The sequence below is a fragment of the Callithrix jacchus genome, chromosome 2 (assembly GCF_049354715.1).
Source record: "Callithrix jacchus isolate 240 chromosome 2, calJac240_pri, whole genome shotgun sequence".
Lineage (NCBI taxonomy): Eukaryota > Metazoa > Chordata > Mammalia > Primates > Cebidae > Callithrix > Callithrix jacchus.
The window spans coordinates 116,229,689-116,253,225 of record NC_133503.1 but is presented as its reverse complement, the minus strand read 5'-3'; the positions used below and the strand labels follow the sequence as shown (position 1 = coordinate 116,253,225).

General features: G+C 35.1%; 1 protein-coding gene across 19 annotated transcripts in view; it reads right to left on the bottom strand.

Moving 5' to 3' along the window:
* KIAA0825 (KIAA0825 ortholog) overlaps positions 1-23,537 on the bottom strand; it is a 451,052-nt gene that overhangs the window by 237,698 nt on the left and 189,817 nt on the right. For 15 of the 19 annotated variants that reach the window (XM_035292225.3, XM_008991795.5, XM_017969783.4 and 12 more), the window contains 3 exons: positions 21,298-21,477; positions 8,146-8,370; positions 728-1,136 (listed from right to left, as the gene is read on the bottom strand). In XM_035292225.3, the coding sequence (XP_035148116.1) occupies positions 728-1,136; positions 8,146-8,370; positions 21,298-21,477 (814 nt within the window). Of the gene's footprint in view, positions 1-727; positions 1,137-3,944; positions 4,157-8,145; positions 8,371-19,668; positions 19,993-21,297; positions 21,478-23,537 lie in introns of those variants that run through there. The other 4 variants (XM_054252590.2, XM_078365164.1, XM_035292240.3 and 1 more) reach the window with 3 other exon arrangements.

Below are 23,537 nucleotides of genomic sequence, written 5' to 3'. Positions count from 1 at the left end.
ACGGGCTGACAGTGATGTATAGACCATGTGAGCTGGAATTCCTTTATCAATATCATGTATTTCTGTATCTGAAGACTAATTTTAAGACAGGAGGACTCTATGTACATATTTAAATTCATCAGGGACCCTTAAAAATCTTTGCAGTACCACAAATCACTTAGCTCTTAGTGACAAACCTATGAGAAGGCTGACATTTTCATACAGAAACAGCTGGGTGTGTTTATAGCTGGAGTGTGATATGCCCTAGTTGCCCTCTGGGATTCTTACATTACCAGATGAAAAATGTGTACCTTTTTGACAATCAGGTACACAGAAAGCAATAAAAAGCCTTTTATATCCATTAATTCCTTCTTAATTTAATCTCCATGCCCAATCCATTTACAAAATGTTCCAGGCTATCCACTAGATACCTGTTTGCACACTGAAAAGGAGTGAAACTAAATTCTCCTGGGTTTAACTACCACCCTTTTAATCAGAAACCTTAAGACGGTGACTAAACAAGTATAATGTTCCAGTGTGTCAATGGGGTTCACATTTTAAGAAGACAAGAAATGTGCAACCATCCAATTTTTAATGGGATTCTTATCTTTTTTTATATTCATCAAGGCTCCCATGAATTTAGCAAAATACTAATGCTGCCCATCTGACAATATATTGTTGTTTATTGGTGATTTTGTTATTGTGAAAGCATCTGATGAAATCTAGTGAAAGAAAAACATCGCTTTACCATTCAGTGCCCAGTTTCCTTGCTTTCAACAATTGGCATTCAATCCAGTTGGGCTTCTGCTGCTCAATGCTCTGTATGACCTTTTGGATCATTTGATTAGGGATACTTGTCTGGTCTCCCATGATGCTTTCCAAACACATACAAATTAAACCCAGTTTTTCTTTACTCCATCTGTCAAGGGAGGCACCTGTTAAAAGTTCCACAGTGTTTCCGTCCTCAAATATCCGACATATAATTACAATCAAGTTCCAGACAAGCAGGCCAGCTTTCTTCAATTCAACAAAGTTTTTTGACATTTTTCTCTCAGACAGAAAAAAGAAGTATTTAATTGGGGGAGACAAACATGCAATCACCGTAGGTAACTTGCTGATTACAATAGATACTGCCTGAGCAGCAAGCCTTGTGAAGCCTGGGGAAGAAAAGAAAAGGTATGATTAATATTAGCATTTGCGTTCAATCATTGCATGGTTTTGTATTGTATAGGGATGTCTAATTTTTGTGGAGAAAACTGGCAAAAAAGATCAAGTGCTTGACATATTCCAACAGAACTCTAACAGGGGTCTCTGGCAGTCCTATCTAAAATTCCCCCAAATCACAAATCTGGTTGTTTTTTTTCTCTCAAAAATGAAGATTAGAAAATTTAGAGTTTTAATTTATATTCTTATCTTTCAAGACTGCAGCTTTCAAGAACCCAGATGGCCTCCTAATTAACAAATGCAAAGGTCCCCAGCTGGGCAGTTTTGTAGTCTTTGATACTTCTGACTACCCCTTAAGCCCTTCTCCTCCTTCCTTGGAATCCCTGACAGAATCATTCCAGCTCTTCTCAGGAATGGTTTCTCTCCTTGCAGTTCTCAACCCAAATGTCACCTCCTCAGATAGCCTTGCCTCACCGTCTCGTCTCATCTCATCTCATCTCATCTCATCTCATCTCATCTCATCTCATCTCATCTCATCTCATCTCATCTCATCTCATCATCTCATCTCGGTTCATTTTCACCCTTCCCATCACAGCCCAAGACTGTATCTTTTGGGAATTCCCATTTCGTTGCCTTTATTATAGCACTCCCCATCATCTATAAATTATGTCCTTTTCCTCCATACCCTTTGTTACTCCCTTCTAAACTGTAAGCTCTGGGAGGCATGCCTGTATCCCTAGCACTCAGTACCTCTTATATAATAGTTGTTGATAAATATTTGTCGAATGAATGAGTCAGTAAATTGGTTCCTGCTTGCCTCGAACTCTCCTCTTTGCTTCTTTGTGTCTTATGCTATTTCTATTTTCTACTAACACCTCTTAGATGTAGGTTCTTGCTAAGAAGTCCTCAGCCTTTTGGTTGATGATTCTACATGTTCTCCCTTGTTTGGTGCTATGTATTTGTTCTTCTCTAGATCAGGGTTTCTCAACTTCAGCACTATTGCCATTCTGGGCTGGATTATTCTTTGTTGTGAGGAGATGTACTACCTCCTGTAGGGTGTTTAGCTGAATCTATGGCCTCCACCCACTAGATGTCAGTAGCATCCCCCTCAGTGGTGACAACCAAAATGTCTTCAGGCATTGCCAAATGTCCCCTGGGAGCAAAGCTGTGTCTGGTTGGAAACCACTCTTCTACATGATTCCAGGATCTGAAATCTTGGGCTTTCTCCAAAGTTGTAGTCCTATAATTCCAGCTTTCTGTTAAGCATTCCACATCTGTGTCCTCATCACTGTCAACTCAATATAACTAAAAGCAAATTCATTGTCTTCCAAACTAGCTTGGCCCTTCTCCCTCCCTCTCATTTTTCCTCCTCCCTCCCTTTCTTCCTTCCTGTTAAATGTTCCTGTTGATCTTTCATAGCTAATCAGTGATCAGATAGTTCTACCCCTTTATTGCTGACATCTTGTTCCTGGGGCCAGGTGAGGTTACAGACCTAGACCATGCCCTTCTTCACAAATGGTACCTGGACTATGGAAGTATTTTCCTAACTCATCTCCCTTCTCCAGGCTATGTCCAGCCCTTCCCGTGCACTATAAAACTGAATTCATCCCTATGAACTTTCTTATCCAATTTCTCTATGAAAATTTTAGCTACTTACCACTGTTATGAGATCAGTCTCCTAAGCCTTGCTGTCAAAATACTCCACAGTCTAGCCTCAGCCTGTTTCCATGACCCTTTTCTTTAAGACCTTTAACATGCTTTATCCTCTTTGCTTTTAAACTTCTGAGTATCTCATTACTCTCAATGGAATGCCCTCTGTCTTCATGGTTCACAAATAAATCTTCAACTCTTAGTTCAAAGTCCTCTCCCATCTTGTGAATGTATTTGAATATATTATCTATATGACCATTTTGGTAATTAGGCCCATAATAGGCTATGTTGTGTCATTTTTGTATTATCATCTATTATTATTCATGTTATATCTTCATGAGTTGTCCTTAAGGCTAGCCTATAAACTCCAGAGCATGGGAAACAAAGCTCTTTGCTCGTTGATTATCCCACAGAGCCAGAGAGTGTTTTAATCCACTACATACATAATTGAAATTGGACATTAAAACTGAATGAGAAGCCAAAAGAGAGTAGCTCTGAGTTCTTTGGTAAAACATTCTTTACTGTTTTTGCTGAACAAAACTAACAGAACAATGTGAACATTTTCTGAAGATATGTGTAACATTTAAAAAGTCACTCTGTTCCAAAAAAGTACGAAGCTCTTGGAAAATATGTCTAATCTAGTGACTCCTCTGCAATCCATGACAACTTAAGAATCATTTTAAAAATTAATTGAAGCAGTCTTTATAAGTTTGTAAAAACTAGGTCCAACACATATTTGAATAATCTCCTAAGGCTGTTGCATTAAATAAGATCATAAATGTGAAAGCACCTAGTTCAGCACTTGATTAAAAAATAGTTACTCAATAAATGTTTTCTTTTTATTCAAATGAATGTGTTTAGCTGAGTCTTAAAATATAGATAAAGCAAATCTTCTTTAGTGTTCTTAAGTGATTTGAAATGTCTCATTGTTCTTTATGTATTTGTGTTTCATAGTCCCTAGTCTGCTGTCAGGTCTTAACTTGAAAGATTGTATCTTATATGCCCTCTGACTTAAAGAAAACATTTGACAATCTAAGTATATATTAAGTACAGATTACCAATTTTCTTCTTCATACCTACACTCTACTGATATTTTATAAACTCTGAGGACTACAGGTACTCAAATCCCCAGCTATTTCATTAACGCTTAAGGCAAATTTGAATCAGAACCTTTAGACTAATAACAAATTAATAAATTCAGTCTACTAATCTCAAGAGCTCTGTGTCTATGATGATGTCAACAACATACCAGAGAAGGATCTTTTGACTGCTACACACTTGTCTTTGTCTTTATTTAAATAAGTCGATTTCTGTCTAAGCCATATATTATGTAATATATTGTAAGTGTCCTCCAATTTTAGAGCTGATAAAGTATGAAGAAAATGTATGTCTTAGGACGAATGCAATATATGTATATTGATGTATTTGTCATTTCTTCTTTTCTGTAAAATACTACTGTAATAATATATTTGTGGTTGATAAAACGTGCAAAAAGGAAATTTACAATAAATGAGGTAAAGAAAATAATGTCAAAATTAATTTTTACAATCTTATTTCATAATGGTAGAAAAGATCAGTAACAATTTGTTGAATGAGGATAATGTTATTTAATATGATTTATTACTTTTAAAATCTAGGCTTAACACTTCATCATACAAAGGTCAAGTTCTAAGTTCAGTTTGTTTCAAGATCAGGTTTTCATGGCTTCATAGGTGAAAAAGCTACTATACAAACACATATAGGTCAACGTGAAACAAGTATATCCTTAGCTGTGTCCACAAAATCATAGCATTTATTTTTCAGTGTTAACTACCAAATAGGTGAAGGCTGTTGTTGAAATTTGACTAATAAATATCCATCATTTATTATGTCAATTCATTGTTCTTGCAAACAAATGGAAAATATTTTATTTTTCTATTTTTAAGAAAAGTATTCAAGAGTCACTGAAACTCTCCATTGGCTATATTTTACATCATGTTAGAAAATCCTAATTTTAAATTCTTAAGTGAACAGATATGATATTTTTGTAGGTGACACCGGTTCTTATAAAACCAATAGGCCTGTTTTTTATACATTATACTAATGACTTCTTATAGCATTTTGTGTATTTCTGCCATCAATTTCCTTCTCAACATGCTGTTTCTGCATGTGACCAATGGCATGGACACATTTTCCTAAATGATACTTGCTACTTCTGTTACCTCTCTCTAGAACTCATTGTTTCTGTTAAAACAATTACTCGGAAAGTTTTCCCATAAAGGATTATTTTCATTAAAAAAGTAATTTACTGTTGAGAAAATATCTTCTCAGGTGTATCTTTCATTTAATTTTTATCAAAGAAACAAAACAACTAGTTCTTTGTGTATTTGTTCTTTGAAATATAATGAAACAAATATCTAAAAGCAGAGCTATATCAGAACCATCCTAACTTCCATCCAACTCTCTGGAAAATGTACACTGTAATCTTTATTGTAATATTTATTTCTTTAAATCTTCAGTGTTTTTTAATGTCACAGTATTTGCCAATAAATAAAGAAATGCATTTTAGTTTGTTACCATAGTGGTTTCCATGTTCTGTCATTTTTACTGTGTCAAGAAGGACAAATATTCCCTTAGGTAGTGACTATTTGTCTTTTAGTAATTTAGATTTTTTAAAAGACTTTAAACATTTATAATTAGTTAAGCAAATTTTGTAAGAACCATGATTATATATCACTAAATTAAAGCATGGTAGAAAAAAAATACAGAAGTTTATCTTCATGTTTTGGATACTTAGTGTAGAAAATTTTTGTTTATCAAGATGACTCCAAACTATCTAATATCTCAAGGCTGAATACTGGCTTAGGAGGGATTCACATCTAACAAAATGTATGGGAAGCCATATTTCAAAATTTCAAATAGTTTCCTCACAATTCTTTTTTTTTGGCCAAATCTCTTGAAATCATCATTATTTTACAGTATGGCTGAGAAGAGCTCATATTAAGAATAGAAACAAGTGGGAGCTTTTTCATTTTGTCATGGTTTGCTCTTGATTGCATTTCCAGCACTACTAGTTTTAAACTGCAGTTGACTTACTGGTTTATAGGAAGATGTTAAAGTCACTTGTATGTATTATGAGGTTTAATTTTGTTACAAGTAGCATCTGTAATACAAAGGACAACTCTAATTCATTACTGTGTGCTGAAAGCTAAAGGAGGAATAAGGTCACCCTGTGCATGGCCTCTTCCCAAGAGCATGGTGCCCTGCTCTTCCCTCAAGCTTCCTCACATATTGTCCTCAACACACACTGGCTCACTCACAGACCAAGAAAGGTCTCCAGTGACAATCCCATGTGAAATTTTAGTGAAGTTTAATTTCTTTCTTTCTTCTTATATATCAAAAATATTGTACATCTCTTATTTGTACCCATTTTTAAACAGTTACACTAGTCTTCTGGCACCAAGAGGAGATGCTGTACACTTAGGTTTATCTCTGATCTGAAACACAGTGCCTGGTATGTAGTAAGTAGTGTCTCACTTAGTAAATTTCTATTGAATGAATAATGAAATTAATAAATGACTTAATGTCCAGCATGTGCACATTCTTTGTCTCATATTCTGTAGTGAAAATAAAATTTAAGAAGGGCCAGTCTAAAAGTCCCCATAGCATTTCAAAGGGTGGTAAAGAAGAAAAATGGGCAGGAGGCTGAGGCAGGAGAATTGCCTGAACCCAGGAGGCAGAGGTTGCGGTGAGCCAAGATCGCACCATTGCACTCCAGCCTGGGTAACAAGAGCGAAACTCCGTCTCAAAAAAAAGAAGAACAATGGCAATCTCTTATTGTCATATCCTCTCAAAATGCACAAAATGGTTTATAAAATCATTTTCTCCCATCACTTTCTTTTACATATTCATGGAATCTGACATTCCTTCCTGGTTGTTTTTATGTTGTATTCCTCTTAATGAGCATTTTATGAAAACTATTATTTAGTAAGGAAAACTCTAACAATTGGTATCTATAAGTAAGCATGTTTTGGAGTAAGAGGCTCTTTGCAATGGTATGGAGGAATTCCAAAGTGCTTAGAAAAAGCAAAATTGTTCATGAATAGAATGACTTGAAAGCCACAAGCAAAATAGTGCTACTCATATGGCATGATATGTTAACTATAAGTCATGCCTCCTGAATTGCTCCACACATACGAAATATACAAAAGCTAGAACAAAAGAGAGATGGCAACAACTCTTAGAAAAGAAAGAACTCTTAAGTAATGAAAAGGTGACATTTTCCAATTTCAATTAAATGGCTTTACTAGAGTCAAAGGGAGTTTAATAAGGCTTGGACAGTATTAAAGCATTACTATGAAAGGTCACAGATAGATAATTGATTTGAGTTTGTAACATAAGGTCACATTATTTAGGATCTCCATGGAGAAAAATGAAAGAAAGCCTAGACCCTTCAATTAACTTTAGTGAGTTCAGCTGGATATTTTATTGTTGACAGTGTCCTTAGAGTTAGAGAAAAAATATTTTCACTGACTCTAAGAAAACTTTCTCTAGTTTTTCTGGAGAAACTAGAAAACTAGAGAAAGTTTCCTTAGAAGTAGTGAAAATATTCTTCTTTAAGGATGAATATGAAAGAAAAAAGTTTTATTTTAAAAAATCAAAAGAAGATTCATGAATACAGGTACACAATATCCATTCAAAGGAATCTTGTGAAATTCTGGAAAAGTGGAAACATCTAGGTAGGGAGAAACTAAGAAAGAGAGGACTTGACTAATAAAATAAAGAAATCGTGTAGGTAACTGATGGTTCTTAAGTATACTTGGTGGATGCATTATTCTGAATAGGAACAATGCACTCAATTTAGAACCAGAGGTACTGGGGGGTGGAAAATACCATGTCAGAAAAATACATGTACTTACGAAACTGGGTGCTATTTTTGACCTAAAAGCTACAAATGTAGGTGTTTTAACAAAAGAAGGTAATAATTAGTGTTTGCAGGAAAAAAACTTAAAGAATAATTAAATGGCAATCCTCTCTAGAGTATGGATTTTAAGTTACTCAACAGATTTTAATAAAATTAGTCAAAATCATGTGACTCATCTGTGAATATTAGCCTGAACACAAAATATAACAGAAAATCCTGAACTGGTAGTTAAATAAGGAAGACCATTTGAATAATCTTCCATTCTAGTTTGCTTGATCATGTGGTTCACAGTAAAAATAAAAATAAACTTAAGGGTCCCAAATATACTTAGTGAAAGGAAGATTAATATAGTTCATGATTCTTATAACTTTTGGAATTTTACTTGATTGCATATCCTAGAAAATTGCTTCTTCAGGTGTATTTTCTTAAAGAGAAACAAGTATACTTACTTTTGCTTGATTCTTTCCTTGTAGTTTCTTTTGGACTATAATTCCATTCTTTTGGCATGCTCTCAAGCAAACAATCAGGAACACTGTGCTTATTTAGATTTGTCTCACAGTTTCTCCTAGAGTTCATCACAGATACTATCTGCTGTACAATGTCCTTGACGGCATCGGTCAGTGCCAATCTCAAGCATCGTATGATCTCTAGCTCGTGATCCACGCACGTTGAGACTTTAAAATCAGATGGCATATTATGGTTAGCAGAACCTAGCAAATCAGTTGTGCCTTGCTCAGCTAGAATTCAGTTTCATAATAATCTAGTTTAAAGCTACAGGAAAGGAGAGCTGCTTTTAACCAAGAAATCATATCATTGATAATCAGCCTATAAAACATTTTTTTAAAAAGTTTCTTCTTCTTGGTAATAAAAGAAATGGCAATAAGATAACAGTACATATATTTATTGGTAGTTTTGGACTCTTCTGATGAGAATATAAATTGTATGACCTTAGATGACAACTTGGCAATAATGTCAAAGCTTCAACATTTTACTTATCAGTTGACTCACATATTCCTTTCTATAGGACTTTTTCTAATTAAACATATATATGCAAAGGATAGAAGGAAAAACTAAAATCAATCAATGTTCAATAATAGGTGATTTGTATAAGTAGCTCTAGTATTTCTATCTACACAATAAAGCCACATATTGTGGCTATGCTCACCACTACACCACCAATGCAGCCTAAAGCCAGATATCGTGTAGTAAAAATAAAAGCAGGTTAGAAAACAGTATGATACCTTATTTTTATTAAAAATATATATCTATACACATATATAAAATAATTAAAAGATGTACTCTGTAATGTTAATGGTGATTATCAATGACTGATGGAATTTCAGGTCATTTTTTTCCTTCCTTTTTCCTTCTTTCCTTTCTTTCTTTTTTCATTACAAACGGTCAATCAATGCAGTGTTGAAATCTTACCAAGAGTTTCCTTATCAGCAAAATGTTGGAAATGGTCCCTAGATTGCCAAGACACATAGCATGGGAAAAATACAGTAGGCTAAAATCCATCTGCTAAATGCCCAAACTATTAATTCTACATTATTAGCATAAAGGAGAGAAGTGAGGGAGAAGATTATTTAAAATGATAATAATTTTTTATTATTGATTTTTATTATTATAGTTTGTTTCCATTTTTCATTTTAAATTAACAAATGAAAACAAAGAAACATAAAACTCAGAATCATATAACTTAAAGACTACCTGCATCATTATCTAATTAATTTTCAAAGGTTTCAAACCAACATTAAAATATAGAAACTTTAAGAGGCACCTCGGTGTCTTCATTTATAGAATGGTGAGGGGAGAGGGCGAGAAGGGCTGGACAAGATAATATTTATGGTCTTTGTCAGTTTTTGCCTTCCATGACTCTATTTAAGACTGTTAAGAAGAAAATAACAAATATGTCACAGCTGAGCACACACAAAGTTGAAAAGAACTGTGACTCTACTTCCTTTTACAACACAGTAATCAGGAGCCCTTAGAAACGGGCTAAATGAGGGTCCTAAATTGAGAATGTGCTTTAGGTCATAAGCAGCAATCCTAAGAATGATATAAAGCAGTTTTTATATGTTCACTAAGATACTAATTGTTTAATAATTTTTATCAGTATGATCTTTTAGACTTTTGGTAATAACAGATGTGGTGGGATTTCCAAAAAGAAACTTCATTATTTTTATTTTAAAATTCCTATAAGTTAGAAGAATCAGAACAAAGATAATTTTGTTGGAGTTTTTCAGGCTACTGCTAAGAAAGATGTTACATGCAATAAAGAGTAACCTAGTGTGGCTTTATAAAAGCAATGGAAACTACATCTGAATATTTCTAAGTAAAAAGGATTGGTCTAAATAATTATTCTATTAATATATTTACCAACCAGAAGTCATTCGATATAAGGTCTCCTGATAAATTATAAGTAACCTGGGAGTCAAAAGTAACAAAACATCATTGAAAATCTGCAAATACATTAGCATATTTTCCTGCTTTAGAAAATTACAGTTTATTTGATGCTTGATAACTTTAGGTGTTAGAAATGTAAAAATTTAATCTAGACAAGCTCTTGTCTAATTTTCTCAGTTTTTGAAGATAAAGACACTGACAGGAAGTGATAGATCAGACAATAGGTAGTAAGGCAAGGATGTATTCTATAGTTAGTCAGATCAAGCTGTGGTACTCACAGGGCTAGACTGTGGATGGCTTGGAGCAATCCACAGTCTCTACGTACACGCCATACCCAGCCACTCCGAATAAATGTAGCATCTAAGTTAGCAGCCAAGCTTCTGACTCTCCGTTTTCTACTTTTACTGCAGTATTTAAATAGTCCTCTACAAAGTGCTGGGGCACTTTAACCTGCCCTATTCTTAAATGAGACCAATCCTCCAGATTCTGTAATTGCTCTGCAATGTGCTAGAATTAGAGAAAATCTTACGTATATCTAAAATTGTCCATAGTCTATGGAGTAACATATGAATTCCCCAGTATCTCCAGCTTTAGATTCAAATTTCTTAAAATTTCAGAATTAGAAAGCCATTAATTTTAATGAAGGCATTGGCCTCCTCAGGCATGCTTTAAATATAAAATGTGGAGAAGCACTTCCAGAATGATGGAGTGAAGACCTGGGAAAATCTGCACCTCCATTAAAGTTATCAGAACACTGGCAAAAACTGTTAAAATAATTTTTTGAGAACTCTGGAAATTAACCACAGGCTTGCAACAATCCAAGGAGCATTTATTCAAGAAAATCAGCTGAATCTCAGTAAGAACAGTGAGCGTTGTGGCATTTTAACCTGCTCTCTTCCCAGCTCCCATTCCTCAGCAAGTTCTACTACATCCTTGAAAACAAGCAGCCTTGAAGCCATGGTAGTTATAAAAGCCTAGCAGCCACTGGAAGAGGCAGAGTATGTTCTGACCTATCCACATAGTCAATCCCAGTCTCCCAAATTGTCACTATTTGCCTTGTCTGGAATAAGCGCTGTTCACAATGCTTATTCTTATTCAAACAAACTCAGTGACTGAAAATGTTCTATCCCCAGGATGTTTTGTCAAAACAGTCAGCAGCAATGGTTTAACTCTGTGGCTGCCTGAGGTAGTAATTCTGGTGGCAAACAAGAAGCTAATTTTAAAAAAGAAAGAAAGAAAAACTGAGAAATGAGATGTGCATGTACATAATGGGGAGGAATTTTGAATATCTCTGCTATACTCCTTGGGATCTAGAAGGACACACACATACAGGACTGTGCACATATCCAAGAAAGTCCTGAGAAAGCCTTAATCTCTCACCTCTGACTAATCTGGAGGCTCTGTGCAAGCAGGATGTAAAGGCTAAGGAAGAGTTGCAAACTGTGTGTTGGGACATGCCTTCAATTCCTTGGTAGTTTACAATAATTCTACTCCTCAGTATAGACCTAAAAGAAGTTTTTTAAAATACTCACACAAAAACTTGTACGCTAATGTTCATACCAGCATTATTCATAACAGTCAAAAAGTGAAAACAACACCAATGCCCATCAACTGATGAATCAATAAGCAATATGTATATTTCCATATAATGGACTATTATTAAAAAATGAAATGGAGTTCTGATACATGATACAACATGGATGAACCTTGAAAATATTATACTAAGTGAAAGAAACCAGACACAAAATTCACATACTGTATGATTCAATTTATACAGAATGTCCAGAAATGGCAAAATATAGAGACAGAAAAGAAATTAGCAGTTGTCAGTAACTGGGGAGGGACTGTTAATGTGTACAGGATTTCTTTTTGGGGTGATTAAAATGGTCTAAAATTAAATGGTGCTGATGGTTTCACAGTTCTGTGAATCTACTAAAAACCTCTGAACGGTGATATTTTTACATTTAAAAGGATGAAATTTATGGTATATAAATTGTATTTTAATACATTTTTTTTTTTTTTTTGAGACGGAGTTTCGCTCTTGTTACCCAGGCTGGAGTGCAATGGCGTGATCTCGGCCCACCACAACCTCCACCCCCGGGGTTCAGGCAATTCTCCTGCCTCAGCCTCCTGAGTAGCTGGGATTACAGGCACATGCCACCGTGCCCAGCTAATTTTTTGTAATTTTTAGTAGAGACGGGGTTTCACCATGTTGACCAGGATGGTCTCGATCTGCCGACCTCGTGATCCACCCGCCTCGGCCTCCCAAAGTGCTGGGATTACAGGCTTGAGCCACCGCGCCCGGCCAATACATTTTTAATATAAATGCAATTGCCTCTAAAAGGACACACACACATTAAACATTTGTCATTAATATCATAATATGATTTAATTAGAGCAGGAGGTCAGAAGACTTTTTCCATAAATAGACACATAATAAATATTTTAAACTGTAAGACAGATGAACTTTGTTGCAACTACTCATCTTTACTGTGGAAGCACAGAATTATCCACAAAGAATACATAAGTGAATAAACATGGCAATTCCCATAAAGGTTTATTAACATGGTGGGTTGGATTTGGTCAAAAGGCAATGGTTGGCCAACTTCTAGTTTAAGTAGCCTAAAGGTTTTCCTTTGAGACTAGATGGGAGCTAGTCTGAGAGCTTTTGATGGTAAGAAGAAAGCAAGAGATAATTTTGGAGTATAAATTCCAGTGGAAAAAAGACAGGACTGGGTGGGATTTCCAACATAGAGTTTTTGTCCAACCAGAGTGAATCATTTTAAAATTTTTATTTTGTTATTATTACTTTATTTTATTATTTATTTATTTATTTGAGACAGAGTCTCTCTCTTGTTGCCCAGGCTGGAGTGCAATTGCATGATCTTGGCTCACTGCAACTTCTGCCTCCTGGGTTCAAGCGATTCTCCTGCCTCAGCCTCCCTAGTAGCTGAGATTACAGGCACCCACCACCACATCCAGCTAATTTGTGTGTGTTTGTGTGTGTGTGTGTATTTTTAGTAGAGATGGGGTTTCACCATGTTGGCCAGGCTGGTCTGGAACTCCTGACCTCAGTGATCTGCCTGCCTCGGCCTCCAAAAATGCTGGGATTACAGGCGTGAGCCACCATGCCTGGCCCAGGGTGAACCTTGTGCTGGGAAAGAACCAGAGGAAGAAAAGAGGCACAAACAGGAATTTGATGTAAAACATTTTTCACCATAGAGCACTGCATTAACTTAAAGAAGAACAGAAGAATGAATACTATGAAAAAACCTTAAAACTATTTAAAAAAAATCAATCTCTGGTGTGAATTTTTCTTGTAATTTGTTCATTCCTTTTTAAAGTACAATTGCACAAAATAATTATGAATTGTCACTTAGCATAGCAAATATCATATAACATGTTCCTGAAAGTAGTTGTATAGCAAATAAGTTATTCTCAAATGAACTTCTGATTTGTGGTATGAATGTATTAGTGGCCAAGAAAATGATACAATGAATAAGTGAAAAATAGTACACTGAGAGTCCTTCATTTTTAGGGATGTTACTTAGGAAATTAGTGTTTTCAGTCAATAGCTGATAAAGCCAATTCCAAATATTTTATTATGTGTCTAGTGGGCTTGTTACCTGAGATAAGCATGTTATTTTAAAAAATGATTGTAACTTTGAAGAAAAACTTTTATTTTAATGGTAATAAAGTAACTAGTCCCAGATTCACTCTCCTGCCATGAAAGCTAGAAAATGGGGAAATATATGCAAAATAACTATTTTCATATATTAGACAACAGGAAACACTCTAATTCCCTTTAAAAGAAATCAAATCAGGTAAAGTCTGAATGTATTTCAGGATCACAGTTCCAGAAGCCGAAAGTCAAGCAAACCATGAAAGTCTCACTGACATGAAGAGACAGAGGAGGATGGCAGCTGGAATTTTCTGAGAAAAGTACCAAAGGGATGAATCTACATAGGGAAAGAGCTTCAGAAATCTGTATACATTTTCCTTTCCATCTTACACAGAATAGTATGCTGGCAGTGGAAAGGCTGACTGTAGGAAGCCAAGTGAAAAACAACTACTGGGAAACTGTTAGCTGAACAGTTATCAGAGTTCATACAGGGCTGGCAAGGTCTGAGTTCAGACCGAAGTGGCAAGATATCATTGCATATCTGACATTCAAAGGACACCCAAAAAGGTAATGTTTTAATAAATGGGCTAAACCAGGACTAGAATAAAAGCTACTTTAGATCTTCCCTAATAAAGCTTGAAAACAACTATCTCTCAAGATGATCAAGGTGATACACGAGTAACACAATACAACAAAATCAGTAATGGAAGAAAACAAAATCTAGAGACTCAACAACATAATGCTGATAATGTCTAGCATCCAATAAAACATTACCAGACATGGAAAAAAATGTAATCCATAATCAAGAGAAAAGTAAATCAATAGAAATTTACCCAGAAATGAAAGATATGATGGAATGAGCAACTAGGGTTTAAAACAGACATCATATATGTTTAAGAATATTTAAATGAGAAAATACAAAATATGAAAAGAAACTATATAGAATTGCTAGAAGTTAAAGATACCTGGAATAAAAAGTCACCATGTAGTCTTAATTGTAATTTAGACACTGCAGAAAAAACAATTACTGAAATTGAAGATACAATAGAAAGTATCCAAACAAAAGAACACAGAGAAAGAAGGTTAAAAAGCAAAAACAATGCAGAAAAAAGCAAGGAAGAAGAATACAGCCTCAGTGACCTATGGGACAATGCCAAGAGGTACAATATACATGAAATTGAGTCCCAGAAAAAGTGGGAGGGGGAGTGAAGTGGGGCTAGCAAAAGACAAATTATTCCAAGAAAGAATGGCTGAAAAATTTTCAAATTTGATAAAAATTAAACATCCTTGGGTCCAAGCAGCTCAACAAACCCTAGGCAGAAAAAATACAAAGAAAACCAAAACGAGGCACATCATAACCAAATAACTGAAAAGCAGTGACAAAGAGAAAAGCCCTTATCAACTATAAAAGAAGACATAGTACATAAAAGAAAACATACTGTAAATATTTCCACTGATTTATTGTCAGAAATAATGCAAGCCAGAAGATAATAAAATAACATCTTTAAAGTTCTAAAGGAAAAATGAAAAAGAATTTTAAAAATCTGAACCTAGAATTCCATATCTACTGAAAAATATTTCAAACCTGAAGGCAAAATACTTTTTGACAAGCAATCACAAGTTAAAATAAATTAATGCCAGAAGATTTGTAATACAAGAAATGTTAAAGGAAGTACTTCAGGTAGAAGGAAAATGATACCTATTGGAGATTCAGATCAACACAAAGAAGGGTGTGGAAATTATAAATATATGGATAAATATAAAAGCCTTTTAAAAAAGAGGACTGATAAATACTCAACTAATCCAAAAGAGGGCCAAAATAGAGGGAAAATAAAGATTAGATGGAACAAATTGAAAGCAGGTAACAATATAAACCTATAGTGCCAAGTATCATAATAGAGAGTCCAGAGATAGATGCATCTATTTGATCACCTGGTCAATTTATTTTTGACAAAAGCATTGAAGTAATTCAATTTATAAAGAATAGTCTTTTTTAAAACTGTTTCTGGAAAAATTATATAGCCAAGTGGAAAAATATGAACCCCAACGCTTATCTCACTATACAACAATCCATCATAGAACTAAACATAACTAACTCTATAAAACTGCCAAAAGAAATCAGAGGAGAAATACTAGTATAATTTAGATAATCAAATTGTTTTTAGGACACAAAAAAGCACTATGATTTAAAAAACTGATAAACTGGACTCATCAGAATTATAAACTTCACTCCATTAAAAGACCTTGCTAAGAAAATAAAAAAGTAAGCCATAGACATGGAGGAAATTTTATCAATATATGTATAAAGTGAAGAAATTATGTGCAATGTATATAAAGAACCCTTTACAACTCAGTAAGACAATTAATTAATAAGTGGACAAAAGTTTTGAATAGATATTTTACAAAAGAATATTTTCAAATGGTCACTAAGAACATGAAGAGGTGTTCAATGTCATTACTCATGAAGGAAATGTAAATTAAAGCTTCATGAGTTCATACTACCTACCCCTTAGAATGACCAAAATTAAAAAGACAATTTCAAGTGTCAGCAAAAATATGGAGCAAACAAAATTTTTATACATTATTGGGCAGAATATAAAGATATATGACCACTTTGTGAAACAGTTTTGTAGTTTCTTCTTTTTTTTTTTTTTTTTTTTTCTGAGACAGTGTCTCACTCTGTCACCAGGCTGGAGTGCAGCGGCATGATCTTGGCTCACTGCAACCTCCCCCTCCTAGATTCAAGGGATTCTCATGCCTCAGCCTCCCAAGTAGCTGCGATTACAGGCATGAGCCACCACACCCAGCTAATTTTTGTATTTTTAGTAGAGACAGGGTTTCACCATGTTGGCTGTGAGGGTCTTGATCTCCTGACCTCATGATTGGCCTGCCTCAGACTCCCAAAGTGTTGTGATTACAAGTGTGAACCACCAGTAGTTTCTTATGAAGTTAAAAATGTACTTATAATATCACCTAGCATTTCCACTTCTAAGTACTTACTGAAAATGAAAACATACATAGTTGACCCTTGAACAGCATGGGTTTGAACTGCACAGGTTCACTTATATGGAGATTTTTTTCAATCAAATGTGGATTGAAAATACCATATTTGCAGGATGCAAAACTTGCATATATGCAGGTTTTGTGGGGCTGACTACGGAGTTAAGTATATGTTGAGTATATGGATTTTTTTTATTAAGGGGAATGGTTCCTAGAATGAATTCCTCACAGGGATGACTGTAGTCACACAAAACTTTTTTTTTTTTTTTTTAATTATTGAGATGGGATTTCACCATGTTGATGGGGTCAGGCTGGTCTCAAACTCCCGACCTCAAGTGATCCACCCACCTGTCTCGGCCTCCCAAAGTGCTGGGATTACAAGCATGAGCCACCATGCCTGATCACAAAGACTTATCCACTAGTATTCATAGCAGCTTTAACCATTGTAGCCCAAAATTAGAAATAATCAAAATGTCTATCCAACTGGTAAGTGGATAAAAAAAAAATACTACTCAGTGAAATACTGCTCCGCAATGAGAAGAAATAAACTAATGATAAACATAAAATTCACAAAAACATTAAGCTGAGCAAAAGAAGTTAGACACAAAAGAATACATAGATTTCTATTTATATGAGATTGTAAGATATCAGAAGTAAACTATCATGACAAAAAGCAGGTCAGTGTCTTCCTGGGGCTGAGAGTTGAAAGGTGAATGGACTGCAAAGGGGAAATGAAAGAACCTTTGAAGATGACAGAAAATATTCCATATCTTTATTATTGTGGTTGTCACACAGATTTTTACATTGAGCAAACTTACTGAACTCTTTGCTTGAATTAAGTGAATTTTATATATTCACTCAATAAAATATTTTAAAACATTTCTTAAAGTGAATTGCAAACGCCTGTAATTTCAGCACTTTGGGAGGCTGAGGTGGGCGAATCATGAGGTCCGGAGTTTGAGACCAGCCTGGCCAATATAGTGAAACCCTGTCTCTACTAAAAATACAAAAATTAACCACGTGTGGTGGTGTGCGCCTGTAGTCCCAGCTACTTGGGAGGCTGAGGCAGGAGAATCACTTGAACCCAGGAGGCAGAGGTTGCAGTGAGCTGAGATCGTGCCACTGCGCTCCAGCCTGGGCTACAGAGTGAGACCCCGTCTCAGAAAAAGAAAAAGTGGATTGCAAACAAACTGAATGGTGACAAAAGGCTCAGAATAAATGGTTAGTTACAACACAGAAAAAAGACAGCCTTTCAATATGTGAAAGGTTACATTTAAAATCTGCCTACACTATGCTGCAGGTATTTATGTAGGTGATAGAGCCAATCACTGTGCCTAATGGGAAGGTAAGATACTGTAAACTACTTTTGGCAACAAGAAGACAATTTAGCACATATATGCTCTCTAAACAACTCTTCTTAAAGGCCTTTATGAGGCTGAGGAGGAGTAGAGAACCAAAGTGGAAACTCTGGATCTCAACCTTTAACTGGGAAATTTTCCTACATTATTGAAAGCTTTTTTCCCAAAGTTTGTGAGAGAGTTAAGAAAACTGAGTCAGAAAACAAAAGTAAGCTCAATGCCATATCGAGGAGCCAGGTGAACAATATTTGTTGAGTATATTACTTTCATATTAAATGGGCCATTTTTGACAGTATTTGCCTCATTTACAAGCCTATTTTGACATCATCTGAAAGACCAGCTGAAGCAACCTATGCTTGGATATTTTCATTTGTCTAACTGAAAAATGCTTGATTTACTTTGAAAACATAAGTGTCCAATGATTGTTCACAAATTTATTTCTTATAGAGTGCATTGGCCTTAGAAACGCCCACATTAGGTCCCTAACTTAATTATTTTTGTATTTATAGCTTTTGCAGTAATCTTAAGTGGGTATTTTCATTCTTGTCTTCCCTCCCTGGCTCATGTCCACCCTAAGGAGTTATGTGTTAGTTAGAATTCCAATTATAAAATCAGACTGTATAATTCATTACTGAATTCATATGTTTATAAAGGTAGTGTCTCAAAAAAATTTAGTCTAATAGAAAAAAAAAAGAGAAATAACATGGCCTAGGATAGGGTCCCCAACCCCCAGATTGCAGACGAGTACCAGTTTGTGACCAGTTAGGAAGTGGGCCACACAGCAGGAGGTGAGCAGCAGGTGGGTGAGTATTACCGCTTGAGCTTCTGTTAATCATTAGTGGCTTTGAAGTCTCATAGGACCGTGAACCCTATTGTGAACTGCGCATGCGAGGAAACTAGGTTGTTTGCTCCTTATGAGACTCTAACCAATGCCTGATGATCTGAGCTGGAACAGTTTCATCCCAAAACTATACCCCTCCTGCTAGAAATATTGTCTTCCATGAAACCGGTCCCTGGTGCCAAAGAGTTTGGGGACTGTTGGCTCAGGAGAGAGGCGATCTGGTTTCCTGTGCTAAGTCTGTCCAACTTAATTGGAGGACAATCTTAGGCAACTCTCTTAATATCTCTGCTTTCTGTTTACTCAACAATAAGATGAAAATACTGACCATTTCATCTTTGTCCTTTTACCCTAAAAGGATAAGACTGCGATGTTTTATAGGTAAGCCATGCTGAAATTATAGAGTGATTTAGCAGGAGGAAACTCCAGCTGTGAAGTTTTAAAAAGACGTACTTTAGTTAAGCTGGGTAGGTTAATTATGTTTACTGAAGCATAGATCTATTATTAATAAAATGTAAATATTGTGGGTTTATGACTACATGTCTCAGCTGTATTTCTTGTAAACATGTTATGTTTTCAAATTAAACAAAAGTCATAGTAAAAGGCTTAATTTTGTTATGAATTAGTACCTTGTATTATCTTATTAGGATTTTAAAAATAACCATGATTGCTAACAGAAGAAAGAAAAAGACCTTTTCAAAGACTTAAATAGGAGAGAAAAGATAAAAGTTCAGACCCTCATGACCACTTCAGGCATCAGGTTCCAGAGTTTATTTCATGTTTATGGAGCAACAACTTGTACCAAGGATAGGGGAGTTTCACCCATTTGCATTTGAAGTTCTGCCCCTTTGAGCTTCCACACATAATTCTGACTCTGAATATGTGGAACATCTGTTTCCAGAGACTTGTCTGACCATTTGGAGGAGGGTTTTCTCAATATGCAGATGGAGAGAAGTCAAATTAGGAGCAAGAAACAGTTTCATTTTCCCTCAGCAGCACCTGAAATTCATTGATATCTTCCAGGTCATTTTCAGTATAGTTTTGTGGTGAGTGTCAAAGATGGTTCGAGAACCTAACAGTACAAGGATAGACGTTGAAGCATGAGGGTCATAGATTCTTTATAACCTTGTGAGAAAATCCAGCTCTTACTTCCCCAGAAACAACTAAAAGCAGCAGAGGGTGGTAGGACTTTCAAGAACTTTTTTCTTTCAATTCAGTGAAGACTACATGAGAAACACAAGCTCCTAATTCAATCTTTTTACCTAGAAATATGCCCTTCCCCTGGGGAAGCAAGAAGCAGTAAGGGAATGAATGGAAACTAGGAGATAACACTTTAAAAGGAGATCATTATTACCAAAACTTTAAATGACAGATTTGAATTTTGAAAATCATAACATGAAGTTATCTATTGCTATTTCATAGGGATAATGACCAAGAGAAGATGAAACATAATGACTTAAAAACAGCTAGAATAATATTCAAGTAATATCAGGAGGATATTCAAAAACTCTAGGAGGAATGAAACCATGATTATGAACTAGTTGGATCTTTTATATGGAGCCTAGCAAAATATTTAATGAAAATTCAGGTTCCAAAGCAGTATATAAGAAAGTTTATAGGTTGAAAACTAAATGTAAATAATAAAAATCCTATTGGAATAGCAGGATAATCATCATCATCATCATTGTCTAAGTTTTCATTCTTTGTTTTCCCAAGATATTAAATATGAAAATTTAAAGGCAGAATATTAAGGATGAGACAATGTGAGAATCTTTACACTGGTCAGATGACAGGCAGCCCATCAAAATCTCCTGTTCAAATATGTAACATGCATTGTCTTTATTATCCTTTCTAGCTAAAGGAAGAAGAAGAATACAGATGGAAAAAATATATTCTCTCCAAAGGGATCACAGGACATGCTTGCCTTGTACAGAGACACACTATGGTCATAATAATAAATGCCTTATACATTTGAAGGAATTGACCAATAGAACTGTACATTAAGTTGCTGAATAAATGCACCCAAGAATCACAAAATACTTTTCACATCTTACTAATATCTTATATGCTCAATAGCAAAACATAATCTGTGATAAATATTAAAATAATTTTTATGATAGAACTTTCCCTAATTATTAAAAAAAGAAAATATTTTCCTTTCAATCTCCCTTCCATCTTGTCCCAAAGTATATGTAATTTTACAGGAACTAATAATTAATGATTTCCAACAGAAGGCTTTATACTGAAAAAACGTAAGGTAAACTTTTACAAACAACAGATTCAGCAAAACCAGTATCAATACAACTTCTAAACATCTTTAAAGGCATATATAAGTATCTATAGAACATTTCTTTTACAAACAGTAAATGTCTCATACCTGGGATGTTATATAAAAAGTCCCATAATTGCTCTTCTTCCATGTAGCTCACAAAAACATTTCCAAATGTTTGTGGAGAAAAACTGCAATGGTACAATACTTTAAAGATGGCTTCCACCAAGCTGGATTCTTGGTTCAGGTTATTTTCTGCGTCAGAAACTTGTTCTTGAAAGGTACATTCTTGAAAGGAATCAAAATGATTTAGTAAGGTATCAGTGACTATGATTAAATTCTTATCACCTACAGCCATGATGCTGTGGAAATGGTTTTTATTAATATTTACATAAGAGAATTATCACATTATTTCAGATCAATGGTCCATCCAACCCAATATTGTTTCTGAGATATCCATGGATATTTATGGAAAAAATAAACAAAAACAACAACAAAAACCTGTGAGAAGGACCACAGTGACATCACTTCAAAGGTCAATGCTAGTTTCCCTGTATGTCATAAATCTTCTTTCTCTTAATGAAAACGTTTTTGTTTTTTTTTTCTAATTTAATAATAGACATTCTTTCTAAAAATTGTTTTTAATCTAGACAACTAGGAACACTAAAATCGTACCATGGGAAAATTCACATTTGTAGTTTTTCCAGAATTATGCTATCAATTCTACAAACAAATTGATGAATATTTCTTAAATCCAGAGACCTTGTCATATCAGACTACAGAGTTTTATTAATTGTTTCCACAATAAAACTATATATAAATTCAACAAAAATTGGGCCATTTAAACCATCCTTTCAACCCTCCTGTGGCTCCATAATGGCTTTCTCAAAGATCAGTAATCAGACATTTCTACACTGTTGCATTTATAGTTTGGATGGAAAGGTGAAATAATTTCTGTTTTCTATAGATAATAAGCATGAGATGTCTACTACTATAATAAACAACATATTTATAAGGTTAAAGGTAACAAATTATATTTTAGCTCTTATATTTTAAATATCTTGCATAAATGCAATCTAAAGTACTTCAAAACAAATATTTTTTTTATTCTTGCTCATTTGGAATATCATTACTTTTATGTTACTCTTAACAATTTTTTTTCTGTGATTTGATTTTGATGATCTAAAGGAGCTCACTGTTATCTTCAAACTAACAAATAACACCATAGGCTTTATGTGGAGAACATTATTGGTTTTGCTTCCTAATACCCATTTTCTTTCTTTTCAAAACAAGTTAGTTTTCCTTTAGCAAGATCTCCCTGCTTCTATCTGTGTCTCTCATCCCTCCCTTCACCCCCCCACACCCCCACACTTAGATTATTTGGTTCCGGCGAAGCTGACTCTGTCATCTGGAGTGGGCACATAACCAAGGCCCCGCCAGTCAGACCATAACCCCTTGCATCACAGTGATTTGTTCAGGAATGGGCAGGTATCCAATGAGAAAGTTGTTTAGGATTTTTGCTAGAATTGTTGGCAAAGCAGTGTTCTCTTTCTACTGGGGTTGTTATGCTGGTAGAAAGTAGGCTGAAAGTTTCTGAAGGCCATTTTGGGGAGAAATTGACTGAAAATGAATCTGATACAGTAAGAAGCAGCACTAAGAGGAGAGAAGATTTCTAATGAGATAACACGGTTTGAGAACCTGGATCTAGCAATGCCTACATATTTATGCTTGCTGAGTTGATAAATTCAGTCCTTCTACCCCCTTTTATTTTCTTTTGAGACAGGGTCTCACTTTGTCACTTAGGCTGGAGTTCAGTGGCATGATTATAGCTCATTGCAGCCACAAACTCCTGGACTCAACTGATTCTCCACCATCAGCTTCCTAAGTAGCTGGGTCTAAGCTGTGCATCATCACACCCAGCTAATTCTTTTTTTATTTTTTGTAGAGATGGGGTCTTGCTCTGTTGCTCAGTCTGGTCTCAAATGCCTGCCCTCAAGTGATCCTTCTACATCAGCCTCCCGAGTGCTGGAATTACAGGCCTGAGCCATCGCATCCAGCCAGTTTCCCCTTTTTGATTAAACCAGGCTAATTCGGATTTCTGTTACTTGCAGTCTAAAGGGTCTCAACTTTTACCTCAAGCATAAAACGTAAAATGGCAAATATTCCTAATCCAGGCTTTCATAATTTAATATTTTATCCAAATAGTCTCTGCAGTTCCCTCTTCTTTCCATTCACTCCAATTCACCTTGCATAAAATTATCCGTTATCCTCATATTATTCTTTTTTTAACCTTCTCCTTCCTCCACTGTTAAAAATTCCTTATCCTGATTGAGGATCAAGAGTTCCCA